The following is a 24435-nucleotide window of genomic DNA, read 5'->3' on the forward strand; positions in this document are numbered from 1 at the left end:
GCTGTAAAAATTTTATGTTCGTATCATATTGTAGTGCACTCTTGCTAACAATATGTGGATTGAGGTAGACATTACCTCTATATAGGCTGGACATATTTGACCATTAAAAGTAAACAGAAGCTCAAATAAGACTGCAGCCTTTTCAAATAATTCTTTTTTTAATAAAACTACAGTGTTTTCAGCACTTGCATCATTGAAAAACACTACACACAGTTTAATGGGTTCAAAGGAAACTTTCCACTTGAATGTCTTGTCATTATTAATTCAAATAACTTTGTAGTTCTCTTCACCTTAACTGTCTCCAGGACTATGTATCATGCACGTTCAGACTGAAACATTAGTAGCACACAACAAAAATGGTGGCCTTGCTCTGGATCTCAAGTGAAATTACTATTATGGCACCATTACATCCTGTCAGTAGTGTTGCCTGTTCACCATTTTACATCACAATTCACAGGTAATTTCAAAATGACAACCCTGCTGTTAACAAGCTCATTTACAGAAGAGATTGTTTTAAGTGGCCTTGTGGAATTATAACACATTTCCTTGATACTACTGATCTGCAATCAGTTCAGCGATCACTGTATTTATTTGATGAAAGCTATGTTTTTTGCTTTTTGAATAATTTAAAATAGTTATAAAATAAACATATTCGTATCATATGCATAATTGTATCCTTACCACCAATGTATGCTACAAGATACAACATTTTTTAATGTAAAAAGCAAAATTACTCACATCCAAGGCTTAATCCTTTAAACGTGTGTAAAAACTCAATTCCCAAAATATGTCTGCATACCAAGTTGATATCAAAATTGGGGACAGGATGTGGATATGCATAGCTTAGACAGCCACCTGTTGTGCAGGATACACAACTCCAAGTAATTTCCATCCACACTTTCATTTAGGTTTAATGACAAACGAAAATCAATCACAGTTACTGCAGTCTAGTGAAACTAGTAATGCTCTGTTATACAGGCTCTGTTTTATAAGACTTAAAATGATTAGGAAGTTTGAAGAGCAGCAGCACCATGACTGGTTGTCTGCGCAGGTACACTATCACTTGGAGTGTACCAAAATAATAAAAATAGGCTGGTTTCATCAATACAACACCGGGAAATTTGTGTGTCTTTGTGTTTTATATGGTCATTTGTTGAACACTGGAAAAACTGAAATGAAAATGGTATCATGTTTGGGTATTTTAAGGTATATGGGAAGTGATGATTATCTGAGGATACAAACATAGCATGCAGTGGAAGTAAAAATTCAAGGATTGTATTTATTTAAATTTACACTAGTAGCCAATCAGGAATTATGTACAGCTTCATAGAGCCTAGCTGTCGAGTTTAATAACATTGTATTACATGTCTGTCTACATCAAAGATGACAAAACTCCGAAAGAAATATCCCCTGCTGGTTTTCCTCAAAGGGGCCTGAGCCTGGAAACCTGCAGTGGTTTTAATTATGTTTAATTTTTAAAATTCAAACTTTGATTTGAGTGGAGTCAATTTCATCCTCTCCTCTGAATCGCATGATGCAAGGTTGTTGCCAACATGGACTGCAGTCAAGGTTAAGCTCACATTAATATGAAGGACACTTCATGTGCAACTTGTGGCAGGTAAACTGTGGACACTCAAGCGATCTGATTGGTTTACAGATGTGCAAGTAGCCACAACCATCATAAAATTTCTCCCTCTCCCAGTGACTTAAAAGGATGAGCAAAGCAGCAACCCCTCGCGACGTAGTTTTAAATTGACTAACAACATTATTAGTTCCAATAGTGATGTTTGTAAGGCAGACTTCTTTTTATTCTGACCATTTATGCATGAGAGGGAAAGAGAGCGAGAGAGAACGAAAGACATAAGAAAAGTACAGTTCAGTCACCAGGAATTATTAAACAACCACACAACACAGAAGTCCACCCACAATACACATCCATGACACGTTCATTCAGGACCTTTCTGAATGCCTTTTCTGTTTGGAGAAGTGCTCTGGTCATTCCGTCTATGGCTGTGATGTACCTTTCCTGCTGTGAAAATGGCAAGAACATCATTTTGTTCTTGCACTTCCTTAATGTGTTATAATTAAGCATTCACATTGCCACAATAAAGCCCAGTGTGTTCTGAGAGCCCATCCATCCATTTTCAAAATAATTTGTTTGCGGTCAGGGTCGTTTGGGGATACACATTGTACAGGTCATCAATCCATTACAGGGCCCAGTCACCATTCACTCACACATTCATATCTACAGGCAGTTTAGAGTCTCCAATTAGCCTGCTGCATGTCTTTGGACTGTGGGAGGAAACCAAAGTACACAGCGCGTTGACTCGGTACCATCAGTCGGTATTCGAGCTCAGTACCTTCTTGCTGTGAGGTGACAGTGCTATTCACCCACCACTGAGCCACCTTCTGAGAGCCCAATAAACGATTATTTCACAGATGAACTTGTTTCCAGCTCTAAATAAAGAATAAATACCAAAAAATAAACAGCAAAAATGGATTTTGTCTCGTTTAAAAATTACTTTACCCCATGCATGTTTTGTAAAATGATTGTGTTTATTAATTACACTAGTTAGTAGATCATAAACAATTACCATATGGAAAAAATAAAATAAAATCCAACTTTTCCATTTGTATTTCATAGCACGAGGAAATACATTTTAGAGATCTCCCAAGTGCAGCCTCGTTGCAGCTGTCTTCTTTTGCATAGTGTTCACTGTGCCATTTGAATTAAATGCCCTACTCACCAAATGCTGCATAACAATCATCTCTGCACTTCAGTTCCACAGTTTCCTTGATGTATGCTTGTCCGCTTACAGATTTTGTGTTGTAATCATGGAGTGAAGCTTAATAGCAACAGTGATTGATGTCTGAACTGAGATTTGTGAAAGTAGGTTTGGAGATGGGGGTTTTTGTGAGTACTTTATGTAAGGACAGGTGGCAGTTTGTCAACACATTAAAAGTTCTCACTAAAAGCAGGTAGTACTAACTCAAAAAAACATATCGTGCTACATAAAAGGAAAGATAGCATTGGGTTAAAATGAAGAGCTTTCAACTTTAAGTCAGCCAAAATATTGGGTGCTACATATGAATTTTGCATCTGCTTGCAGTACATAGTTTTATTTGTCAGCATCTATATATTCACATGCGTCATGAAATACATCACATACCTTTTTAAATTTAAATAATTTCTTGCCTGTACAAAGCAATTGTATAAAAAATATTTTAAACTTTGTTATTTAGTGCTGAGCATGATTTTTAAAAATTTAGGTAATTTAAATTGGTCCACACTAGTGAAATGGGTAGTACGAATCAAATAGAATTTATTCATTTAATATTTACAATGATAGAAAGCCACAATTCTATATATTTATACTATACGATAGCATAATAAATAAAGACTGTAAGTGAATACATCACTTATTTGGCTACTGAAACTGAGTTAAACAATGACCGCATGGGGAAGATAACATGAGTGTGAAAGGTGAGGTATTCACAGTTGGCTAAAACATTTTCATTGGAGGAAGGCCTGAGACACTATGTCAAACATTATATAGCCTATCAATATTTTTTTTTTACATTTCATAAATTATATATGTATCTATTTTACATATATATTTCTTTTTTACATGTTTATATATAGATTTTCTTATAATGAAAATGTAAATGTATTTAACAATTCTGTAAAAATACAGCCTACAAAAAGAAACATTTGTAAAAATTAAAAATCAAATGAAAATAAATGAATAATTATATCTATTATAAAGATGATGCACTGTAAAAATGAAATTTGTAAGATTGTGTGTAGAATTGAACAGAATGACATGACCGTATGGTGAAAAAAAGAAAATCTGATCCACAATATTGCTTCTGATTATGATTACTTAATGATAATCTCTAAATCTGGAACAGGATTTGTCTGACTGCATGATTATGTCAGTGAAGCAAATAATAATGAACAAGAAATATGGATAAGTTCTTAAAACAGACCTTATCAAACAGTGCATGCCTATGGGATGTGTGCAACTGTGAAAAATAAAGCAGTTCATTTTGTATGAATGTCAAAAGAGACACTGATCAAATGTTCATAACACCCGTGGAACAGAGGGGGCTGCAGTGTGTCTTCATTCTTTAGCTGCATATTTTAAAATACACAAACAAACAAAACAGGACTTTTACTGCAGAAATCCAAGATATCTTGATCAGTTTTAAATGCAAGTTCCTACTCTTCTCAGCAATTAAGAAATTCATTGTATAATAAAATAGAATATATACAGAAGTATCAGAAGTCTGTATATTTGGATATATTCATATATTCCATAAACATGACATTTAAACTATTGTGGGAGATTACAAGTGAAACAAACTTGTATTTGCTACAAATGTGCACGGAGAAAAAAAGACTTGTAGCAGAATGTGGGAACAGCTGAAGTATATAAGACTGTATCTATCAATTTCACCAAAGTGCAATTTCTCATTCCAGTGGGCAGTAACAACCATATCTTTTTTTAATCATGATGTGCTGTTGCTCGTAAGGGATAGTGAATGGAGTAGATAAAGAGTTATTTTTGTTCAAATTTTCTACCTAGTAGAATGCAGTAGTAGTAGTAGACCCTCAGTAGATGTGATCCACAGAGTAATGGACTGATCCTGGTGATCCTAATGGTATATGAACCCTGAAATGGCATACACAATTCTTATAACCACAAATGCAAAAAATGTGCCCATCAAACCAGAGTGAGTCACACTTTCCACTAAAAAAAAAAAGAAACAAATTGAAATACTATCAAAATTTTACAAAGGGGCATGCTTTAGCACTATTGCCATTGAATATATGTAGGAACATCAAATTCTGATTAAAAAAGAAAGGGGAATAAAATAAATCAACCCATGCGCACAAGTTTGAAAACAGCCAGTTACTGAAAAGAGATGGGAGCCATGGGGAAAAAATGTGAATGTTCTAATGAGACCCTATTTCTTATTGGCTTTGCCTCGTCTAAATAACACCTCTAACATCTCAAAAGCTAGAAAAAACAAAACAAAAAAAAACAAAACAAAGCTGAGCTGACACTGACACTGCAGTTAGAGACGTGTTATGGCGATCCATCACACCACATGACACAGTCCATCTAAAATCAGAAATGGTGAACACCCAATTAGACAATCTATCAGCACGAGAGAGAAAATAGTCACAATAGTAGCCTGGCTGAGGCACAAGTAACCTGGAGGCATACCACAGTGTAATGCTAATTAATGTGTATATAGAGCTTGCTCATGCTAAATGTGTTACTTGATAGTTTCGGTTTCAAGTGTGACCAGGCTGGATGAACCTATTTCACATTTACTCACATCTTGTTTACCAGGCGTGTCTCCAAGCCATATAGTGACACTCTTGCAGCAGCCCCACTGGCTTGCCAGAAAGGAGTGTGAGTCATAAGAGACAGCATTGTTTGTGAGTGTGTTAATTCATTATGCATTTAACAATTTATCCATAGACTGTTCTGACAATATTGATTAAGATGAGCACAGCAGATAGACCGCATAATGTAATTTTTACTAGATATCTGGCTAGTGCATTGCTAATGTGGATTTATTTTCATTGGGACCAGTCAATAGAGATTAAATGATATAACTATTTCCAGAGCACCTTAGATTGGTGCGCGGTGTTACATCTGACCTAGGGGATTAATAATGAAAATAATATCAAGCAAATTATGCCAAAAGTTTATTTGTCAGCAATCTCATGGCTGACAAAATCCCATTCACGGGTTACCAAATTTTTCTTTGCCACCCAAGGTAATGGCAAGGCTGTTTATTATTATTAAAATAGTTGAAGTATGCCTCTTTTTCAGTGGAAAGGAATACTAGAATATACAACTAACTTTGGCAATTTCGCACCCATTTTGAATCAATACAAATAAACTTGCATTATTCAGGCTATAATTTTACATAACAGCGTTTGGGGGACTTAATTTGTGCTTGACGTATTACTACAAATGCTGTATTATTATAATACAGACTTTTTTGCCTAACGTTTTCATCTTGAATTTGTAATCACGATACTCTATTGCTGCATTGTAGTACAATCAGGAGGAAAAAACAGGCAGAGAATGGGTGGAATACTATCATATAGAAAATTCAGATATTCAACTTGGAGAATGCAAACAAATAACACGTATTTCATTAATTTCCATACAATTGTTGCCTTTGTTAAAACTGTTGTTTGAAATGCATTCAAATTTTTAAATTGTGCTGGTAATGGTTACATTAGATTGTCTGTTTGTCAAGCGTGGAAATGTGTCACACAAAAAAACATTGAGAATGTAAAATGATAATCATGTGGTAGAGGACGAATATATGGGCAAAACAACTAAAAGGTAATTAGACTATACTGCCTTTATGTTGCCATGTTGCCAAACGTTTGTCATGTGGCAACAGTTTGAATTTAATAAACATTGAATTCATTTTCCCCTCAAAAAAATAAAATAATAAAATAAATAAATATATATATATATATATATATAAATAAAAAATGACATGAAGCTTGCAACGAGTGTTCACAAAGCTAGTTTTGATCTTGCAATTTAATTTATACTACAGCATGCTTGGCTTTGTGATATTTCTCTTCATAAGCCAATTTTACTTGGTCTTCAGTACTGCAATTTTGTGGTTCAATGTTTTACTCACCTGACAGTGCTTCAGCTTTTAATGACCTGTGTGTTTTTAGGGGAGAACATATTCATCATAATGAATATTTATTCATTGGTTACAATCTATGGAATGTAAAAAATTACAATTGCAGTTTTGGAGCTAATAAATTCCCCTGTGCTGTGATTTGTCAGATACTGTTAAAGAAAGGACTTTCAAAATGGCCATGGAAAGAATGCAAACAACAACATTCATAGGAAGTAAATGTTGAGATATTTTGCACATCACATTTGATATGTCAAATAAACTAAGACAGGGAAGCAGTGGCTTGAACAGTGGCATCACCTGCAATGTCATAGGAGACATCACTACATTTCTTTGCTGTTTCCTTACAACCTGAACACGTGTAAACATTTTACTTAAAATAATATGAAATTGCTGTTTTGGAGCACTCTGAATGGAACCAATTTGTTATATAATTCATTAACTCCAATGGTATTTAAAACAGATCATATGGTTTTCTAACAGGCCTCAGAATCCTGAGTGCAAAGTCCATCTTCAACTGATTCTTGATGCTTCCAGTTGACAACATCAAATTTTACAGGTGCAGCTCTCTAGAACTGTGGTATATGAAATTACTCCATTTTCCTGTTTGCAGTTTCTTTTTAAGAAAAATCAAATGTGTCAGTGTGAGGGTTCATTTTTCCCAAAATGGTGAGATGATCCTGGAGCGACCAGCCTGCCTTTCCCAATGGCCACAATATGAGGAGTGAGGAGGTGTTGTGAGAGAGCAAAGGTCCCCAAAGGAGAAAGCAGGTAAGGGAAGGGGTGCAGTCCTTGGGTGCTGTCAGGTGGAAAATTTCATCTTCCCCATTGGCGCAGTACAAGTAACAGCGGAAGCTGCAGAGGCCACAGCAGTGGCTGCAGCGCCCTGACTCCCCACAAACAGAGGATCCAGACAAGCAACTTTGGCAGCAAAAAAGGAATGGATACAATGCAGCACCGCAAAGAGATTGGAAAATTCCAGCTCCTAGAAAGAAAATAAATGTCTGTGAGAACATTCATTCATTCTGAAATACTGTGAAGACTGTGAAGATACCATCTTTGTAGCTACGGACATCATTACATTACATTACATTACAGGCATTTAGCAAACGCTCTTATCCAGAGCGACGTACAGCATTAGTTCAAGGTGCAGAGGAGCAAAAGAAACAAACTAGAGTGAAGTAAAGATCGTAGTGCCAGAAGTGACCACATAGATCAGGACTCCAACCCTGTAGAGTAACCTGTTCAGCAAACAAACAACAATCCTGCCAAGTACAGGATTGTACTGTATGGAAGTATGGAAGTACTACCATCATAGAGGTGGTAGTACTTGTACATCTTGTACTAGAAGCTCTCGTGGATATTCATTGTACAGACACTGTTTTTCTTTATTCCTAGTTTGGCATTCCCGGTTGCAATTTTAAGACTGTTCCATCTCCACAACATTATCCATCAATTCTGGAGGGTGTGCATGCAGCTTATTTCCACTTCTGTGGTGAAGATATGTCAGAAGACTGCAAATCATATGGGGCTGCAATAGACAGATAACAGTTAACTGAATGACCGGAGAAGTTTCTGTTGTGAGATGAGTCAGTACATTTCCTGCTGAGGAAAACTCCCCCTTCCTGGGTTACGCACTGACCAAATAAGCACCATCAACAGTTGGGCTGCTTGTATGATCGGGATTAGCTTCTGGACCATAGGCTCTGCATCAAGTGCCAGTGCTTTATCTGGATATACTACCCAAGAGCCCACTAATATAATTCCTAATAATGTAAAAAAAAAAAAAAATGGCCTTCATGAATAACAATATTGTGATGTGAAATCATTGATTTCAAAATAAAATAGCTTTACATTTGGTAAAATGTTGCCATCAAATTATGTTCTTGCTGTAACCTGAAGTTAATATACTTTTGTTAAAATATCTCCTACTTTTCAGGTAGATGAATGCGATACATCAGCAACAACTGCACACTTTGGCTGAAACAGACAGGCTACTTTCTCCCAGTGCATGCTGAAAATGTACTAACATTACCCTTTATTGCTGCAATATTTGTGTATTGGGAAGTGGTGGTGGTTGAGTCCCAGGGGGGAAGTGAATGTCCATTTTACAGCAATAACAAAACAATGCAATTGAAATAATATTGAACAAAGAACATTTCTACTTTAGCTGCACATTATGTAGATTCATGCCATTCCATTAGAACTTTCCGAGTGTGGAGGAAAATTCCATGGCCTTTACACATTGACTTGCCCTATTTCACAAGCTACTTAAGTTGTCTGTACATTTGGAAAATCATTCCTAAAAGTAACAACATCTTTTTTTTTCTGCAGTTTCAGTGCAGTTCTATTATTGTTTTATATTTGGGTTCTGGTCTTCAACCACTTCTTATACAGCTATGCGGTAATTAAAAGGGTTACAATTTTGGGTAAATAGAGATATGGCTGTCTTTGATCCACTTCTTTGGTATACTGGTTAACTGATAAGCTACCTAGGCTGGCCACAAATAAAACTCCAGGAAGGTCAGAGGGATTGGGACCAACCCCAGGCTTTTACTTTTTACAATGTGAGAAACATTTGCTGGACTTCACATTTATTGGTAAAGGGCTGATGGATAAAAAAAGTGTCATTTCTGTTCAATCAATTAATATTCAAATTCTATGATTGTAATAGCTGGACAAGTTCAGAATTGTATATTAGAAATTTTGAAAAATGATATTTTTTAAATTGGAATTTCTAATCTTGCCTGACTTCCGAACACTTGCTGATTAAATTAGGAACAGTGGTGATCCAATTCAGTGCTTTCATGCGTTGCGTTAATGTGGCCCTTTCTCTCCAGCCCCCTAGTGGTATGGGCAGTGGCATCCACAGAAGGGGGTTACAGCAAAAAATGTAACTCAGACTCAGTGCCTGCAATAGAATTGTTTCTTATCCAGCAACACCACACATCCCTTATTAGCACTCAGGGCAATAAATGCCAATAAAACAAAAGGAGAGAGTGCACGCAGACTGAAGCGAGCTAGTTCCTGCTATAAACTTCCGCTATAAAATATATCTACACCACAGAACAAATAAAGGCTGCCACTGCTTCATTTCACTCTGCAGTCCACTATCTGCGCTGCTGTCACTGCATGAGCTGATTACATTTATTGTGCGGCTCATACTGGCAGACCACAGGAGCCCAATCAACCAGAGAAGTCAGTAATCCAGAATGAGACAGGAATCACCCTGCTCACTGGAGCCCTCCCTCTCTCAGTGATGCTCTTGCTAATTACATTCCTCCACAAGACTCCCAGTAACAGTAGCACTGATACGGTCAGAATTCTAGTTTGGACCATGGCACGTCACTGCACCAAGAACCAGCGCCTCAGCTGATCACAAAACCTGCCGCGGTTAAACATTGTGTGATGCAGGCCTTGCTCTCTGTGTCAGGTCACCAGTTGCTCTTTTTATCAACTGTGCTCAAAATAAATATTTCCAGAGTGAGGTCTGGGCTGGGTATGTCTGCAGTGACATAATGAAGGCATGTGAATACAGAAGATTACCTTGGCTTCAATGAGTTTAGTGTCCTGATTTTGGAAGAGAAATTTGATCTTGCTCTTCCCATCATCAGAGGATCCTTTTAGTTGGGAGAATTTGTATCTCCAGAGAACAGCCTAAAGGAACAGCATGGGATAATACTGTTGAGTCTCACATTAAGTGCAGTGTACAAATGATGAAGCATTGTTCTGATGTTGCTTGTAGGTCTACAAAGTTAAATTTGGTATCAAAACAGTTGCAATGAGAAAGTTGGCAGTTAGTAGCAATGTGCCAAACCAGTCTCGCTTTCCATCACTGAACCATGATGTGAGCAATAAATAGCTCTAAATAAATGGGTTCTCACATGGTGGACAGACATGGCAAAACAACAGAAAGCTTGACTTATCACTTTTAAACTCATTTAGACTCATTAAAGAAATATAGGTAGATTGTGGCATTTTCTTCACAAAATTCCCCCGCCAAACAATAGGTAGCACATGCTGGTACCTCCACCACACTATTCAGCTACTGAATTACAGATGCTTTGACATGAATTTCTTGATCAAGCACTATCAAAGCTAATTTTGCACATATAATTACACAAAATGAATTAATTGCAATCAATTTATGAAGATGATTTACTTTGATGATTGACTTCAGTGTCGGGATCAATAATTGTGGGCATTGTAGTAATATAAATGAACATTTTTATAATAATATAATATTTTTGTTGTAAAACAACAACCTTTTTAGGTATAAGTTGTTTGCTTACTAAAAAAAAATAGTGGTTCGATTATGCAGGAGAAACAATGCCTAACAACCTATACACCATTACAAAGGTAATTTCAGTTCCTAGAATAGTTTGCCTCTGGGTGACTGTGTACTGGGAATAAGTTATGCTCTCCATGTGGAGTTGTTGCTTACTCACAATGGGTCCCATTGGCTACACTGAGGGACTGCTTGGCCAGTACTGGACAGAGAACCTTGTAGATTGATTGAAAATTTCACCGTAAAACACAGAATGAATGCAAATAAACCCACATCGGCCTGAATATGGGCCGATGTGACTTTCTAAGGGGTTAAAAAATCTTTCCAAATAATTTTCAGGGATGTAACTACCCTGGTCTTAGAAAGCAATGCCTGGTTTTAATTTTTACTCACTTGAAGCAGTTGATTACATACTCAACTGGTTTATTTGGGTGAAATTAGTCACAGATTTTTGGAAATTAATAAATAAAATCATTATTATTATTTTGTGTCTGTGTGTGTTTTAGGTAAGGAAAGAGAATAGCAGACCCTTCACAAGGGTTTCCATTGTCTAATTAATGGGAGAAACTGTAGTGCTCTGAAAATCTGGAAAGTGCAAATTGCTAATGCTGTGTGTGGATGCTTGCTGATGACGCAATCTCTGCTAAAAAGGCATCCCAAAATCCTGGTAGCTATCACACTGGAGCACTCTATCCTTCCACTTGCCCAATGATATCCGAATACTCTTGCCACAGTGAATGACAGGTGTCCACAGGGAAGGCTGTGATCATATATACAATTATTTACCAACAACAATTTATCTTCATTCAACAAGTAGAAAGTACATTTCCAGTTTCAATAAATCACACTGTAATTTACTGCCCTCCATGCTCAAGTTTAAATGGCAGGTGAGTCAAACTGTTTAGAAAAGATAGAGGAAAAATAGATTTAGCTCAAAATAGGCTTGCCCTTCACCTTATTTCATATGCTGCGGATGTCAAACCAGATGAAATTTACAGACCTTTTTAGCAGAGATAAGCTTTTGTTTCAGAAGCTCAGGCTCAGTTAATTGGTATGTCCTTAACAAAGTAAATGCTGCAGAGCTTACTACAATAAACAAATGATTGTTAAAGTGATATTACCAGGTGGTTCTGAGATAGAAATAAATGCACACAATGGCAGCAGTTGTACATTAAATATATATAACAGAAAATTACATTACAGGAATATGATAGGATGATACGTGAACTATAACACAACAAATGACAAGTACATTTCTTTCTTGGTTAAAGGTTTATTAAGTGAAATTAAGCTAAGTAATTAATGATCTAATTATAGTTCTTTGGAAAAAAAATCTTGATTTATTCAAATAAATGAATGATTGACAGCACACAGAATTTGCATTCATTATGGGATTCATTAAGCCTAATTATGGGTTATAAATGTAGCACTCTGGCAATATTTACAATTACTAGAACATGTGTTTTAAAAACAAAGCATATTGAAATGAGAAGACAATAATTGTAACACAAGGGCATATATATGCCAAAATGAAATTACATGTTTGCTGAGTTTGAGCCAGTGGTGGTAGTTCTGCAGATCCCCGAAACAACATGGCATTATATAGGTAGAATTAGGTTGAGCCTGAGGGAGAAGTGCTGTAAATTCAGCTTGGTTTATGTATATGTGATTTCCAAGCACATCATTGCTATAGGTAGGTCTTTGAGGATAAAAGCCCAGTGGTTTCAGGAGAGGAGAAAAAAAATCCCTGTACAAGGACTCCTCAGGGGAAACCAGTCCTATAGAGGTCATTGATGTGGTTATGACTTTCTGATTACTGTGAGTCCATACATATTTGCAAGGCTTTTTTAATGTGTGATTTGCAGAATCCATCTTCAGTACTGTCCATAAATTACTTGGTCAAACCAGGACTTATTTATTTATTTATGCATGATTTTCCGCCCAAATCTGGATTGCCAAATCATATACAGCCACACTCCTGCTGCTACGCTAGACAAACATGCACTCCCCTCCGAAGAACAGGTGTCACCAGATGCTTCTTTTCACACTGTAGCTGAGAATCCAAGCTCGCACAGACAGAGCAAGGGGGGTCACTAGAGAGCAAATGATCCTGTCTGAGAGAACCACCCCTAACCCTGGGTGATGCAAATGCCAATTATTTATCATCACCTTGTGCCACTACTGGCATCACTTGGCACAGGAATGGTTGGGATTCAGCCCAGTGCCTTAAGGCAGTGGTTCTCAAACTCGGTCCTAGAGGGCCCTATGTATGGATATGTTGGATTTCGTTCCAACCACAATTGCAATCCCATAATTTTAACAAGCTGTTAATTTTTCTTGATTACGTGCTTTCATGTTTTAGAGCAGGGGTCCCCAATCTTATCCATAAAGGGCCAGAGTGGGTGTCTGCTTTTGTTTGCATCATTGTATTTCCATTTTAAACATTAATGGAAATACAATGATTTAATGCTCAGGTTGACTTTGTTCGTGATTTTACCATGTTGGCATTTAAGAATGCACTGAATGAAGCATATGCTTATAGTTTATAAAATGTTTAAATACTGTATTCACAAGGTGGCAAAGAAGGAACACCGTGAGGTTTCATGGCTGAAAGGAGAAATTTGATAAATTTCATTGAAACAAACCTGTAATGTTGTACTCTCAAGTTGCAGTAACATAATCGAGTGAATAAAATTTTGACCAGATTTATTTTTTATTACTTATAATTTATTATCTCTAACTGTATTTGTAGGTCCATCTAATTGCTGCAATGTCCTCCATCAATTTGGGAGAACACAGACAAGCATGGAATTTCTTCTGAAGCATTCATAAACATTAAGACTAGCTAATAATACAACTGCCATAGGTTTATGAAGCATGTAATTACAGTCATTATTTATATTTTATTTATTTATTTATTTATTTATTTATTATGTTAAATTGTATACATAAGCTCATCTCAAGGCTGCAATACATTACATTCATTCCTCCAATGCACGTGTTGGCAGATGCTACTTTTCACTCTGCAGTCCACAAAATGGGCTCCACAGTGAATGTGCTTGAAGGAAAACAATTCATGACATTTGGTGCAGGAGCTGTTGGTTTACTGTAAGTCCTGGACGGGCCTGCATAGAACTGGCCCGAGAGTTTTGGTGACCACAAAACAAGAATGTTGTTGCGGCTCCAAAGTGCTCCAACATAAATCATGCCCACCACTTAACTTTAATTGTGTGGCCCAGTGATGGTTTGTGCTCCTAAACGACTGCATGGAGTGTTTTTGCCTGTGGCCGGCTCTGGGCCTGCCAACTAGAGCCCTGCCTCCCTGAGTGACTACTAAAAAGCATGCCTTGTATGCTGGAGTTAGAATTGCTTCTGTGCTAAGGTAACTCTAAAAACTGTACTTGGTGTCTCTGTGTCAGACTATCACCATCATATTTCACATCATCTAGTAGACTGCAGACCTACATTAGTGTTACACATACTTTAGTCTTGCCTCAGGTGTTGCTCACATACCTCATATGAACCCACTAAGGTTGTGTCTCATTGTAAGTCACTGAAAAAGCACCTGGATGCAATGTCATTTCAGTGCCCCCTGAAACTGATAGAGGACATTGTAGCCATGAGATGAGCCTGCAAACAATGTTCTTAGTCTAAACTGACTCATAATTACTCATTTTACACATTACTTTTTATTTTTTTTTATTTTTTACTAATTACCAATTATTTCATTGATGTTATGAATGTGTTGATGAATATTCAGTCTGAGTTGGTTGTTATTGATATGTGTCATTCAACACTGTTTAAAGTTATCTTTCAGAACTATTACAAATCCTGTTCTGTCTGGTTTGCAGTATAAAATAATAACCCTTGCTATTGCAGTAATTTTGTACAATCTGCAAATCCCCTTACAGATTTCCGTGTTTCTGTTTATTTATAAACTGATTATTTCTTCACCTCATTATTTTAGTTATTATGAATATTCATGTGAAACAGCAATATTGACTTTACTTCATTAACTTACCTTTGATGCTGCATCAAAGCATACAAAACCCATTCCAAAGTCTATTGTGAGTCCCATAAGGTGACTTTCCATTATGCAAGCATATGTTTTGCACTGAAAAGTAAACAGAATGTTAGTTTTCTTGCACACTGTGTACACTACATTCATTCAATCCACAATATTTTGTCAAATAATGTACATTTAATCAATTTGCAACAACAGCAAGCTGCTCGAAAAGGATCATTTTAAAGTTTTAATCCAATAATGCACAATCAGCACACTGTGTAATGTGAAATGATCGTAGTGCACCAGAAAAAAGGAATCTGCAGTGTCACATGATCATAGTGCACCAGAACAATGGGTATCTAAGCTACACCTGCCATCATTTCATGTTGGATGTTTCTCCTGTTGCCCAATCAATTTTTTTCAGACTTTTTTCAGACATCTTTTTTCAGACTACTGCAGCTCTAGTTCATGTTTCAGATTGTACTACCAATTAAAAATAGCCTGTCACTAGCATGAAATGTGAATATATTTCATTATGCACCCTCCCTGACAAATAAATTAAATAGCAAATAATATGTTTTTATAGTTTTTTATAGTTTTAATGTGTAGGCTGTTCCTTGACAAGCTGAAGTGTACAGAGATCTTTATTTTAGGATGGTTTACATAATTATATGTAAGTTATATGGGGATATTTATCATCATGTACCCATAAATCATTATTACCCATTGCATTTGTATGTATTTTTCAAAGGTTTTTTGGGGAAATCAACCAAAGGTCACATCATCATTTTTTTTTAGAAATGTCAATGAGCGAATTCATTCAAACCACATAATTTAGTGCAGGGTTAAAAAATGTAATTGCCCTTGAGTACTATTTTCACGCTGGTGTGGATGTTCTTTCTCAAACAAACCTACAAGTAATCCAGTATCATCATGCTAGTGATAATCCAAATCTTCAACTGCCTTTTATTAAGAGGTGCCCCAACACTGGGTCTCTGTGTGGCCAGTACCTGTATTCTCTCAACTTCTAAAAAGGTTGCCATCTGGAAGGCCTTCTCCCAAATCATCAGTTCGCTGTCCAGCTCCACGCTGAAAAACATGTCCTCCCCATTCTCCGTCTGCAGGCTGAAGCAGTGTTTCCGCTGGTCCAGAAGGTCACTGTCCTGAGAAAGCTTACAGTTATAAAATCTGTCACATCATTTAACTCTTTCAGAACTGCATTGCACCACATGGACATAAACCACAGGAATGTTAGCTTCCAAAATTGGCCATCTGCCTGAACTAATGATATTATTTTCACTTGGCTGTCTTGCTCAAAACGGACAATTCTTCAAGAGTTCCCTTTAATTAGCCAAAACATTCTGAACAACTATCCTGCATGCACTGCCCCTTCACACATTATACTGATGGCTGTGATGGCATTTTTAATTTTATTTCTCACCCTCACTTAAATAGTGTATCAATGTCAAAAAATACACAATTGCATTTCTCTCTCTCTCTCTCTGTCACACACACACACACACACACACACGCACACACAGACACACGCACACACACACATGTTTGTATTGCTATATTTGTGAGGACTTCCCATTGACTTACATTCATTCTGCAACCTCTAACCCTAACCCTAACCCCAACCACTACATGCCTAACCTTAACCCTAACCTTAACCTAATTGTAACCCTAACCCTAACCCTAAGTCCTAACCCTAAAACAGCCTCTTGAACTTGTGGGGACCAGCAAAAGGTCCCCACCTTGCATAGTTTTCCTCATCTTTCTATCCTTGTGGGGACATTTGGTTCTCACAAAGATAGTAAAACATGCCCACATATACACGCACACACACACACACAAAATAAATAAATATTATCATCAAAATAATATTCCATTTAAATTTCAGTCCTGGACTTAAAAGTAAGAACAGAAATAATGTACAGATGAAACACTGCTTCGAAGCTCATTATACACAGTTTTCACTACTTGTACACTACGTGTAAAATTAAATTTGAGTGTTTGAGTTTTTAACCATTTAAAAAACATTGCTCTGTAATAATCTACATTTTATCATAAGGTGTATGGATATTAAAACAATAATAGGCTGACCAGACATCCTCCTTTTTCCAACACATTTCTTATTTTTGGGCCAAAACCTATCCACCCATGCAGTATTTCTAAATTTCTATAAATGTACAGTTAGGACTGTCTCATTCCGTAGACTGTATATAAACAAATAAATAGCCTCGTATTATGTTCATAACACCTGCTCATTAGGGTTTGTTACAATTGTAGTACGGTATGATCATGTGGCCGCGATTATTTGAGCCAACCACAATCAATTTGCATAATTGTTCGATTTCACAATCAGTGTTCTATTTTCAAGAAGACTGTGCTTTCCCCCATTGCATATTTTTTTTATTTTTATAAATAAATTCAAGTTTCTTTGTACAGTAATGAAGTGCTTTTACACAGTTTTGCCCTGTTAGGTATAGCCTTCAAGAGTTTTAGCTCAAGCTGTTTGAAATAAATATATGCACAGTGATATAGCAGAGAGATTAAACTGAGAGTCGCTTCAGAGTGTTCACACGCTCCTTTTAGGTCACTCACTCTACCACTTTGCTGACAGCCGTATACTTTTGCAGGCAGCAGATTATTGAAGAACTGAACAACATGGATTTAGTTCCAATGCCAAATAGAACTGCACCCATTTGCAAGAAAAAAGTAGTGGCGACAAGTGCTAATACCACAAACCTCAGAAACCACTTATAAATCAACTCCCCAATGCAATTTGCCGAACTCGGCGTCCCAAAAGCATTCACTTCATGTCACAGCAATTTGGCATTGCAGAAGCTTTCAGTTGGGTGTCGAAAGATATCCCCAAATGGTGCACATTAATGGGCAGCGTGACACAATGTATAGGGAAATAAATGTGACTGTTCAATAAGGCTGCAAAACTAGCATTTAAGGAAATGTTTCAAACATTTGACAAGCAGTATGAATTCCCAGAGAAAACATACATTTCCCAATTGCAATGCCCAACTTGTATAACCAAGTAAAAGACAAAACTCTCAGTGATATAAAATAATTTATGTTAATGGTTTTTATTTAAGCATGTGCAGTGTCAATAAATGGCTCTTCATAAAGTGTATGTGTATTATTATGGAATTAATTAGACTTATATTATAACAGTGGAATATAAAATGAAAAAGAAATCCAACAATTAATCTGTTAATCACAATTACTTGTGTGACAATTAATCGTCACAAAATTTCATGATCGGGACAGTCCTACGTATATCAACTATTGTCTTTACAATATGTTTTTGGGCACGCCAAACCAATAGGAGTAGTGTGTGTGCTTGAATGGTGTGTTCTTGAATATTCCCACAGTATATAATACTCCCTCATCCCTTCCAAAATGAGATGAACTGAATAGACAACAGGTGCCCTTCAAATGGGCCATGACTGTCTCAGATAAAGCATTGAAAGCATCATTTGAGGTGAGTTATGTCGCACAGGGTATGGAACCGCATACTTTAATCATGCTGGTGGAGAGAACAGGGATTTATATGGTAAGGGTGGGGAGACAACGACACAGAAACTTAAATCATGTCCTCTCTAACATAGCACTGTGAATCAAAGAAGTAATGCCACAGACTGCAAAAAGAAAGGGACTGACAAAGAAATTCCCCTGCAGAAACTCTCCCGGTGGACATTAGCTGTGAGGTCTGAGATGCCCTTGCTTTGACTTTTGTTCCCTACATGTATAAAGATGCTGTAATCAAGATATTTTGTTCTGACACACTTTGAGAGCATGAAAGTGCTAAGGCGTGTTCACAGTGCTATGTATCTACACGGTGGACAATCTTATTCAATAGGATCCGATGGTGGAACATGATGCTGTCTATTTTGGGGAGAAGGGCATGGATGTGCCTCCCTCTGCCACATGAAAACATTGCATTATACACCCAAGGACCAAGAAACTGAGTACAGCTATGCACTCAGATGCACTGCAATAAGTGACATTCATCAAGCCTTATTCCCTGGGAGCACAACTGTCTGCAAGTCTATGTGCCAGTATGGAGTCAGACCACAAAGCTTTGCTCTGTCACAGAGGACACTTGGTTGTCATGGGGAATGGTATTATATAGATTTTTTTATTGTTGAGGGAGGATCTGTTGGCATTTGCAATGGACGTACAAAAAATATGCTGACTTTTGTGTGTAGTGAATACAATGTGCCTCCTTGAAAGTCTTTCCAAAGCAGACTTCCTTCATCTGCAAAGGTTTGTGTCCAGCAACAGCTTTTATAAGAGTCCCACTCAAGCGATGATGGATCAGCTCAAATGTCTTGAAGAACACTGGGACCTACTGCCTAGATTTGGACATGTCCAAGTATGACTAGATGCCCGACTCTTTTGACTGTCAGCCGGCATGAAGAGGTGTGCTATCAAACTAATTCACACAGCTGTTTGAGCTATCATGTAACTAAATTCAACATAGAATGCATTCACAAGTCACACTGGAGTAGTTTTGGTATACCACAAAGCCAGGATACTGACATGTCTCTTTGTATGTATTAAAAGGATACTTCCATTTGCAAGCTTCCATCTGTGAGAGGCTGTATACAGTGCTATTTTCTGCATTAAATCCAAGTACTGATTCAAGTCGGATGTAATGGCGGAAGTGTGATATGCAATTTCAACCACACTTCTCATCTTCAAAAGCCTCTGTCAGGAAATGGAAGCCCAACCATCCCGTTAGACTGGTGAGTCAGTACAATGAATTTTTCTCAGGTCAGTGCACACAACAGTAACTGTCTTTTTCAATACACTACTTCTGGGTTCATGCCCTGAATGGTTGAGTAGTCATTCCAAACCATTCAGGTTTGTATGTCTGATGTTATACTATGTTTGGCAGAGTCATAGTTACAGTAAAGAAAAATGTTGATGCACTCCACACTAACATCTGTATGTACGTCACATTCATCTAGCCTTGGTAAAAGTGCAGAGTACTTAGAGTCTGTCTGCAGAGTAATTGGAAAAACAACTCCTTTAAATAAACACTCCCTTATAGTATTCAGAGATGTTCTAAGGCTACTGATGTATGTAATTCTGGAACAATGGAACATGTTCCGTTGATGATTTTGAAAGCAGGTAGAAATAATCCAAATATGTCACACCGACAGGTCCTCACCTCCACTCTGTATTCCCTCCAGTGGCTGCATGTCAGGTTAGGACTTATTTTATCATTCTTGCCATCGTGTCTAAGATGCTAGAATATCTATTTTCAGCAGGAACTCATTCCAAGTATTTTCATGAGCAACTTGAGATTCAACACATACTGCAGCTCTTCTTGGTTGAACAGTATAGTATTTCATTAGCAACTGTAAAAACCTCTGACATGATATTTTATTTTACAAGACATGAGTTTTTCATTTTTAGATGAGCTTGAAGTAAAGTTTCATTTTTAAGTTGGTCTGAATAAGAATGCATCTAATGTAATATGATAAAAATGTGTTATTTGTTATTGTTAGCAAGCCTTGGTACAGAAATGATCAAGTTGTATTGTAGTTTCCAGGATGGCAGGGTTGCCAAGTTTCTAAACAATTTCCAGCCCAAAAGGCATTGAAAACCCTCCCAAAAGTAGCCCAAGGTCGGTGGTTGACCGAGGGGCCAGGTATTGTGCCGACAGCCCTTGGGGGGAAGCATCAGAACCAAGCATAAGTAGCAGAATCAATCACATACTGCTCTTCTCAGCAGTGACAATCCGAGAGTACTGCCTTCTCCATGGCTGCACATTTGCTAAATAATATCCTGAAAAAACCGCAACCAACAGAAAAGATATTTTCTAGCCACAACTAAGTCTGAAAAGTAGCCCAATTCGGCATGAAAACTGTGGACCTGCCAACCCTGCAAGATGATAAAAACATAATTTATTTTCAACCCAGTTTGAACTTATTTAGGATACTGGCTCAATTGAGTAAGGGACTGATCAATCAACTGGCCCAAACCAACCTCACAATGACCCCAGGCCAACAGGCACTCTGTATTGCAGAGGCCTGAGGTTAAACAAAGTGAGTAACACTCACAGTGACGATGGCACTTGTATGCACTGTTGCATATGTACATAATACCATATATACAGAAAGAGAAACACTGAGAAGGTTAAGCCGTTCTCTCTATGTTGAAACACTTTAATACGCAACAAACGTTACAGGAAGGAACAAGAAACATTTTGAAATGCTACTGAATGCTACTGAAACCAAACAAATATGATTTGGACTTGCCACATGGACAAAGAGGCTGATTATCCATCTGGATTACCAGACCTGGCGCTATATTTTACTGGTTTTACTTTATTTTAGCTGACACCTACCCGTTTAATTACAGAGAAGTCCACAGCTAAATTCTTTACGTTCTTTCCACCTTTTTTTCAAATTTTTAAAATCCCAATTATACTTATCAGTGCTCGTTTCTGTAGCCCTCACTATCGATTCAGTAGACTGCATACAAGCATGTGCTCTCCTCTGAAGTATGTGATGTCAGCAGCTGTGTCTTATCACACCTCAGTTCTCATTTTGCACAAATAAGAGGATGACAATTCACATGCGGCTTAACAAAAGGACTTGTAGGCATCTGATTGACCAGCAGTGTCTGCATGATTTTGACGTGATCACCCCTCTGAAAGCCCTCTGCAAACACTTCCATCTCTGGGTAATGCTGGTGCCAACTGTCCATCCTCCGTGACCTAAGCTCAGTGGTCCTGGAATTCCAATCCCAACAATACTTGGTATAAACCATGTATGTAAGTATACACAAGTAAGTATAAATCAACTCTTACAGAGTGCATATGGTCCCAGCTGGACTGATATGTACTCTGTTCGAGTTGAATTACCACTAGACATTTTCCTCTGTGTAAGTGTCATTGCTTAATAATATGTGGATGATACGCTAATCTGTTAAATTTTACTGGGAAGTTGTGAAAACACTGCATTAAAAAAATGTCACAAGTCATAAAAATAATAAATGAAAATACAGGATCAAAATGTATAAAACTGATTTGTTCTGAATGAGTGGGAGAAATATAAAACAGTTTTTATTTGGGTCAAGCTCTTTGCTATTGTTTATTTTAAAAACAAAACCCGTCTTTTTAAATAAACTCTTGTGTCCTGCTATCCCCTGGGCACCTGGGGGTAATAAAAGTTTGTTTTCTAATGAAGAAAACTGTTTTGCAGACAGACAGTGGGATTTCTGGAATTTTATCCATCTATGACTGAAGTTAGATAAAAATGTTAGTGAACTCAAACATTTCAGTTCCTCCTACAGTCCTACACTCGACACACTGCATTACAAAATAATTGCTGCCTTTGGGAGACAATAAGACTGTATTATCCATTACCAACAAAAAATAAAAAAAATAAATCTTACCCTTATGGGGATTCATCTTATAACCACATGCACTGTATACTAACTGCTTATTCATGCTGTCAGTGATAAAGTATTCTGGTCTGAAAGGGGCTGAAATATTTCAGTAGTCTTGGCATATAGTCCTTAAAACAAGCATACACAAACACTCAAATAAATGTATCTACATGGACAAACACATGATATATGAACAGTGTGGCCTTACCTTTAAAATTTTGCACATGATTTCATACACAGTGTAGCTTTTTTCTGCCCTGGTCCAGTCCCATGTTGTTACCTGAAACAGTTCACCAGAATAGCTTTACTTAATTTTGTGATAAGTTAATTAGAATTGTTTTCAATGAGTCAAAAAATATTATTCTTAGCAATATACTTGGAAATATATTAAACAGTTATGCACATGTGAATAAAAGATTGTGTTGGGCAAGACGTGTGCAGCAGTCTGTAGGGTGGTCAACTCTCAAGCCAAATTCAAGTTCAGTCCCCCCACCAAGGCAATTTCTCAGCTGTGGTCCCTTCTATATTCAATGTTTATACTTTCTCTGCTCTCTACCTGTCTAAATAAAGCAAAAATTATGAAAGTGTTGACTGTTCTGCTCTCTTTTAAGAAAATGTTGAAAATAAAATTTCACAGGTTTGGGAAATAAGGAGTTATATCAAGAGAACAAAGACTTCAAGTTTAAATAGCATGAAAGAATATTTTAATTATGATTTTTTAAAAAAGTATAACTAGGTCTCCATGGACATTATCTGCTTAATTAAAGAGGAAATAATCACTTCTGGAAAGCTCTAGATATTCATCAGCTTTCATTCCTAAATTGAACAACAGCAAACAGTCTTAATTTGCTGACATTATGCTCACCCTATATCATCCTTCAGTTGGCAGTGGATATTACTGGGACCACAGCCGGCGGTGGCTATGGGCAGGGGTGGGCTCAGCCCACCCAAATGTGCGTCTTGCTCACCCAATCAAAAGTTAAGAAAAAAAATAAAAATAATAATTTTTTGTTTATCTGCCAATGGAAAAATAGCACAGAAAATACCAGTACCATTTCTAGCATCTGACGGGTTGAAACAGCTAGTTTCTCTGATGCAGTGTACTGCCGGTTGATTAAATTAGCGGTATTAATGTGACGAGAAGTGCTTTGTCATTGGAATGCATAACACGCAATTCCTCGTGCCCACACCTGCCAGCCCCCCTGGTCGACAGCATCCCCCCTCCTGCACTGGGTGACACCAACCCTAGTGACGTGACTGCGCCCAAGTTGCCCACCTATTATTTCTACCAGCCCACCCTAATATAGCAGGCTAAAACCGGCCCTGAATGGGAGCCACCTATTTTTCAGTGAGCCTCCACACCAAGCATGCATACATAATACCCCCATAAATTCAAGTGCACTTGTATCGAGCCAGGATCTGGCTCTCAGTTCCCCAGTGACAAAACAGTTTCTAAAATTCTGAAAAACAGTGTGTAATATTTCCCCAGTTGTTGTGTATTCTGGGACTCTAGACATGTTGTTTTGTCTATTTGTTTCCCCTTAAAGCTTTTGTAATTTGTCCTGTGTACATTGATTGACTTTGAATTTCCTTTTTATGGGTTAAAGCCACCATTACAAATTATTTTTAGAGATTCAAGACACATTGGATTCACCTTGTTCTACGGTGAAAAGAAAATTCAACTAAAACAATCTGCCTTGAATATCACAGATCTTTACGACACACTACGGGTGTTCAGTTATTTCTACCCTCCAATTAACTGCTACAGAAAAAATCAAGAGCAATATCTCAATAACAAAGAGAAAATCAATTCAACCATTTTTCTACATTTTGTATTTTAATTGCAACTTGAAATTAAACAGTGCAAAAAAGAGTGAGACGGAGAATTCTTTCAAGAAATACCACCGGTGGAAAATTGCAAAGCCAAAATGTATACCCTTTGGATGTGGGGAGAAAACCAGAGACTGTGGAATTGTTTAAATGAGACAGAAAACTCAGCAAAATAAGACACCTATTCACATGAAGT

General features: G+C 37.2%; 1 protein-coding gene across 1 annotated transcript in view; it reads right to left on the reverse strand.

Annotated features, from left to right (window-relative positions):
- Window positions 1–6543: 6543 nt before the first annotated feature.
- sntg1 (syntrophin, gamma 1) overlaps window positions 6544–24435 on the reverse strand; it is a 139034-nt gene continuing 121142 nt past the window's right edge. The window contains exons 16-20 of the mRNA XM_064347057.1: window positions 22618–22689; window positions 15998–16150; window positions 15003–15095; window positions 10240–10350; window positions 6544–7678 (exon numbers count right to left, since the gene is read on the reverse strand). Coding sequence (XP_064203127.1) covers window positions 7496–7678; window positions 10240–10350; window positions 15003–15095; window positions 15998–16150; window positions 22618–22689 — 612 coding nt within the window. The 3' untranslated portion in view covers window positions 6544–7495. The remainder of the gene's footprint in view (window positions 7679–10239; window positions 10351–15002; window positions 15096–15997; window positions 16151–22617; window positions 22690–24435) is intronic.

Source organism: Anguilla rostrata, chromosome 8 (assembly GCF_018555375.3).
Source record: "Anguilla rostrata isolate EN2019 chromosome 8, ASM1855537v3, whole genome shotgun sequence".
Lineage (NCBI taxonomy): Eukaryota > Metazoa > Chordata > Actinopteri > Anguilliformes > Anguillidae > Anguilla > Anguilla rostrata.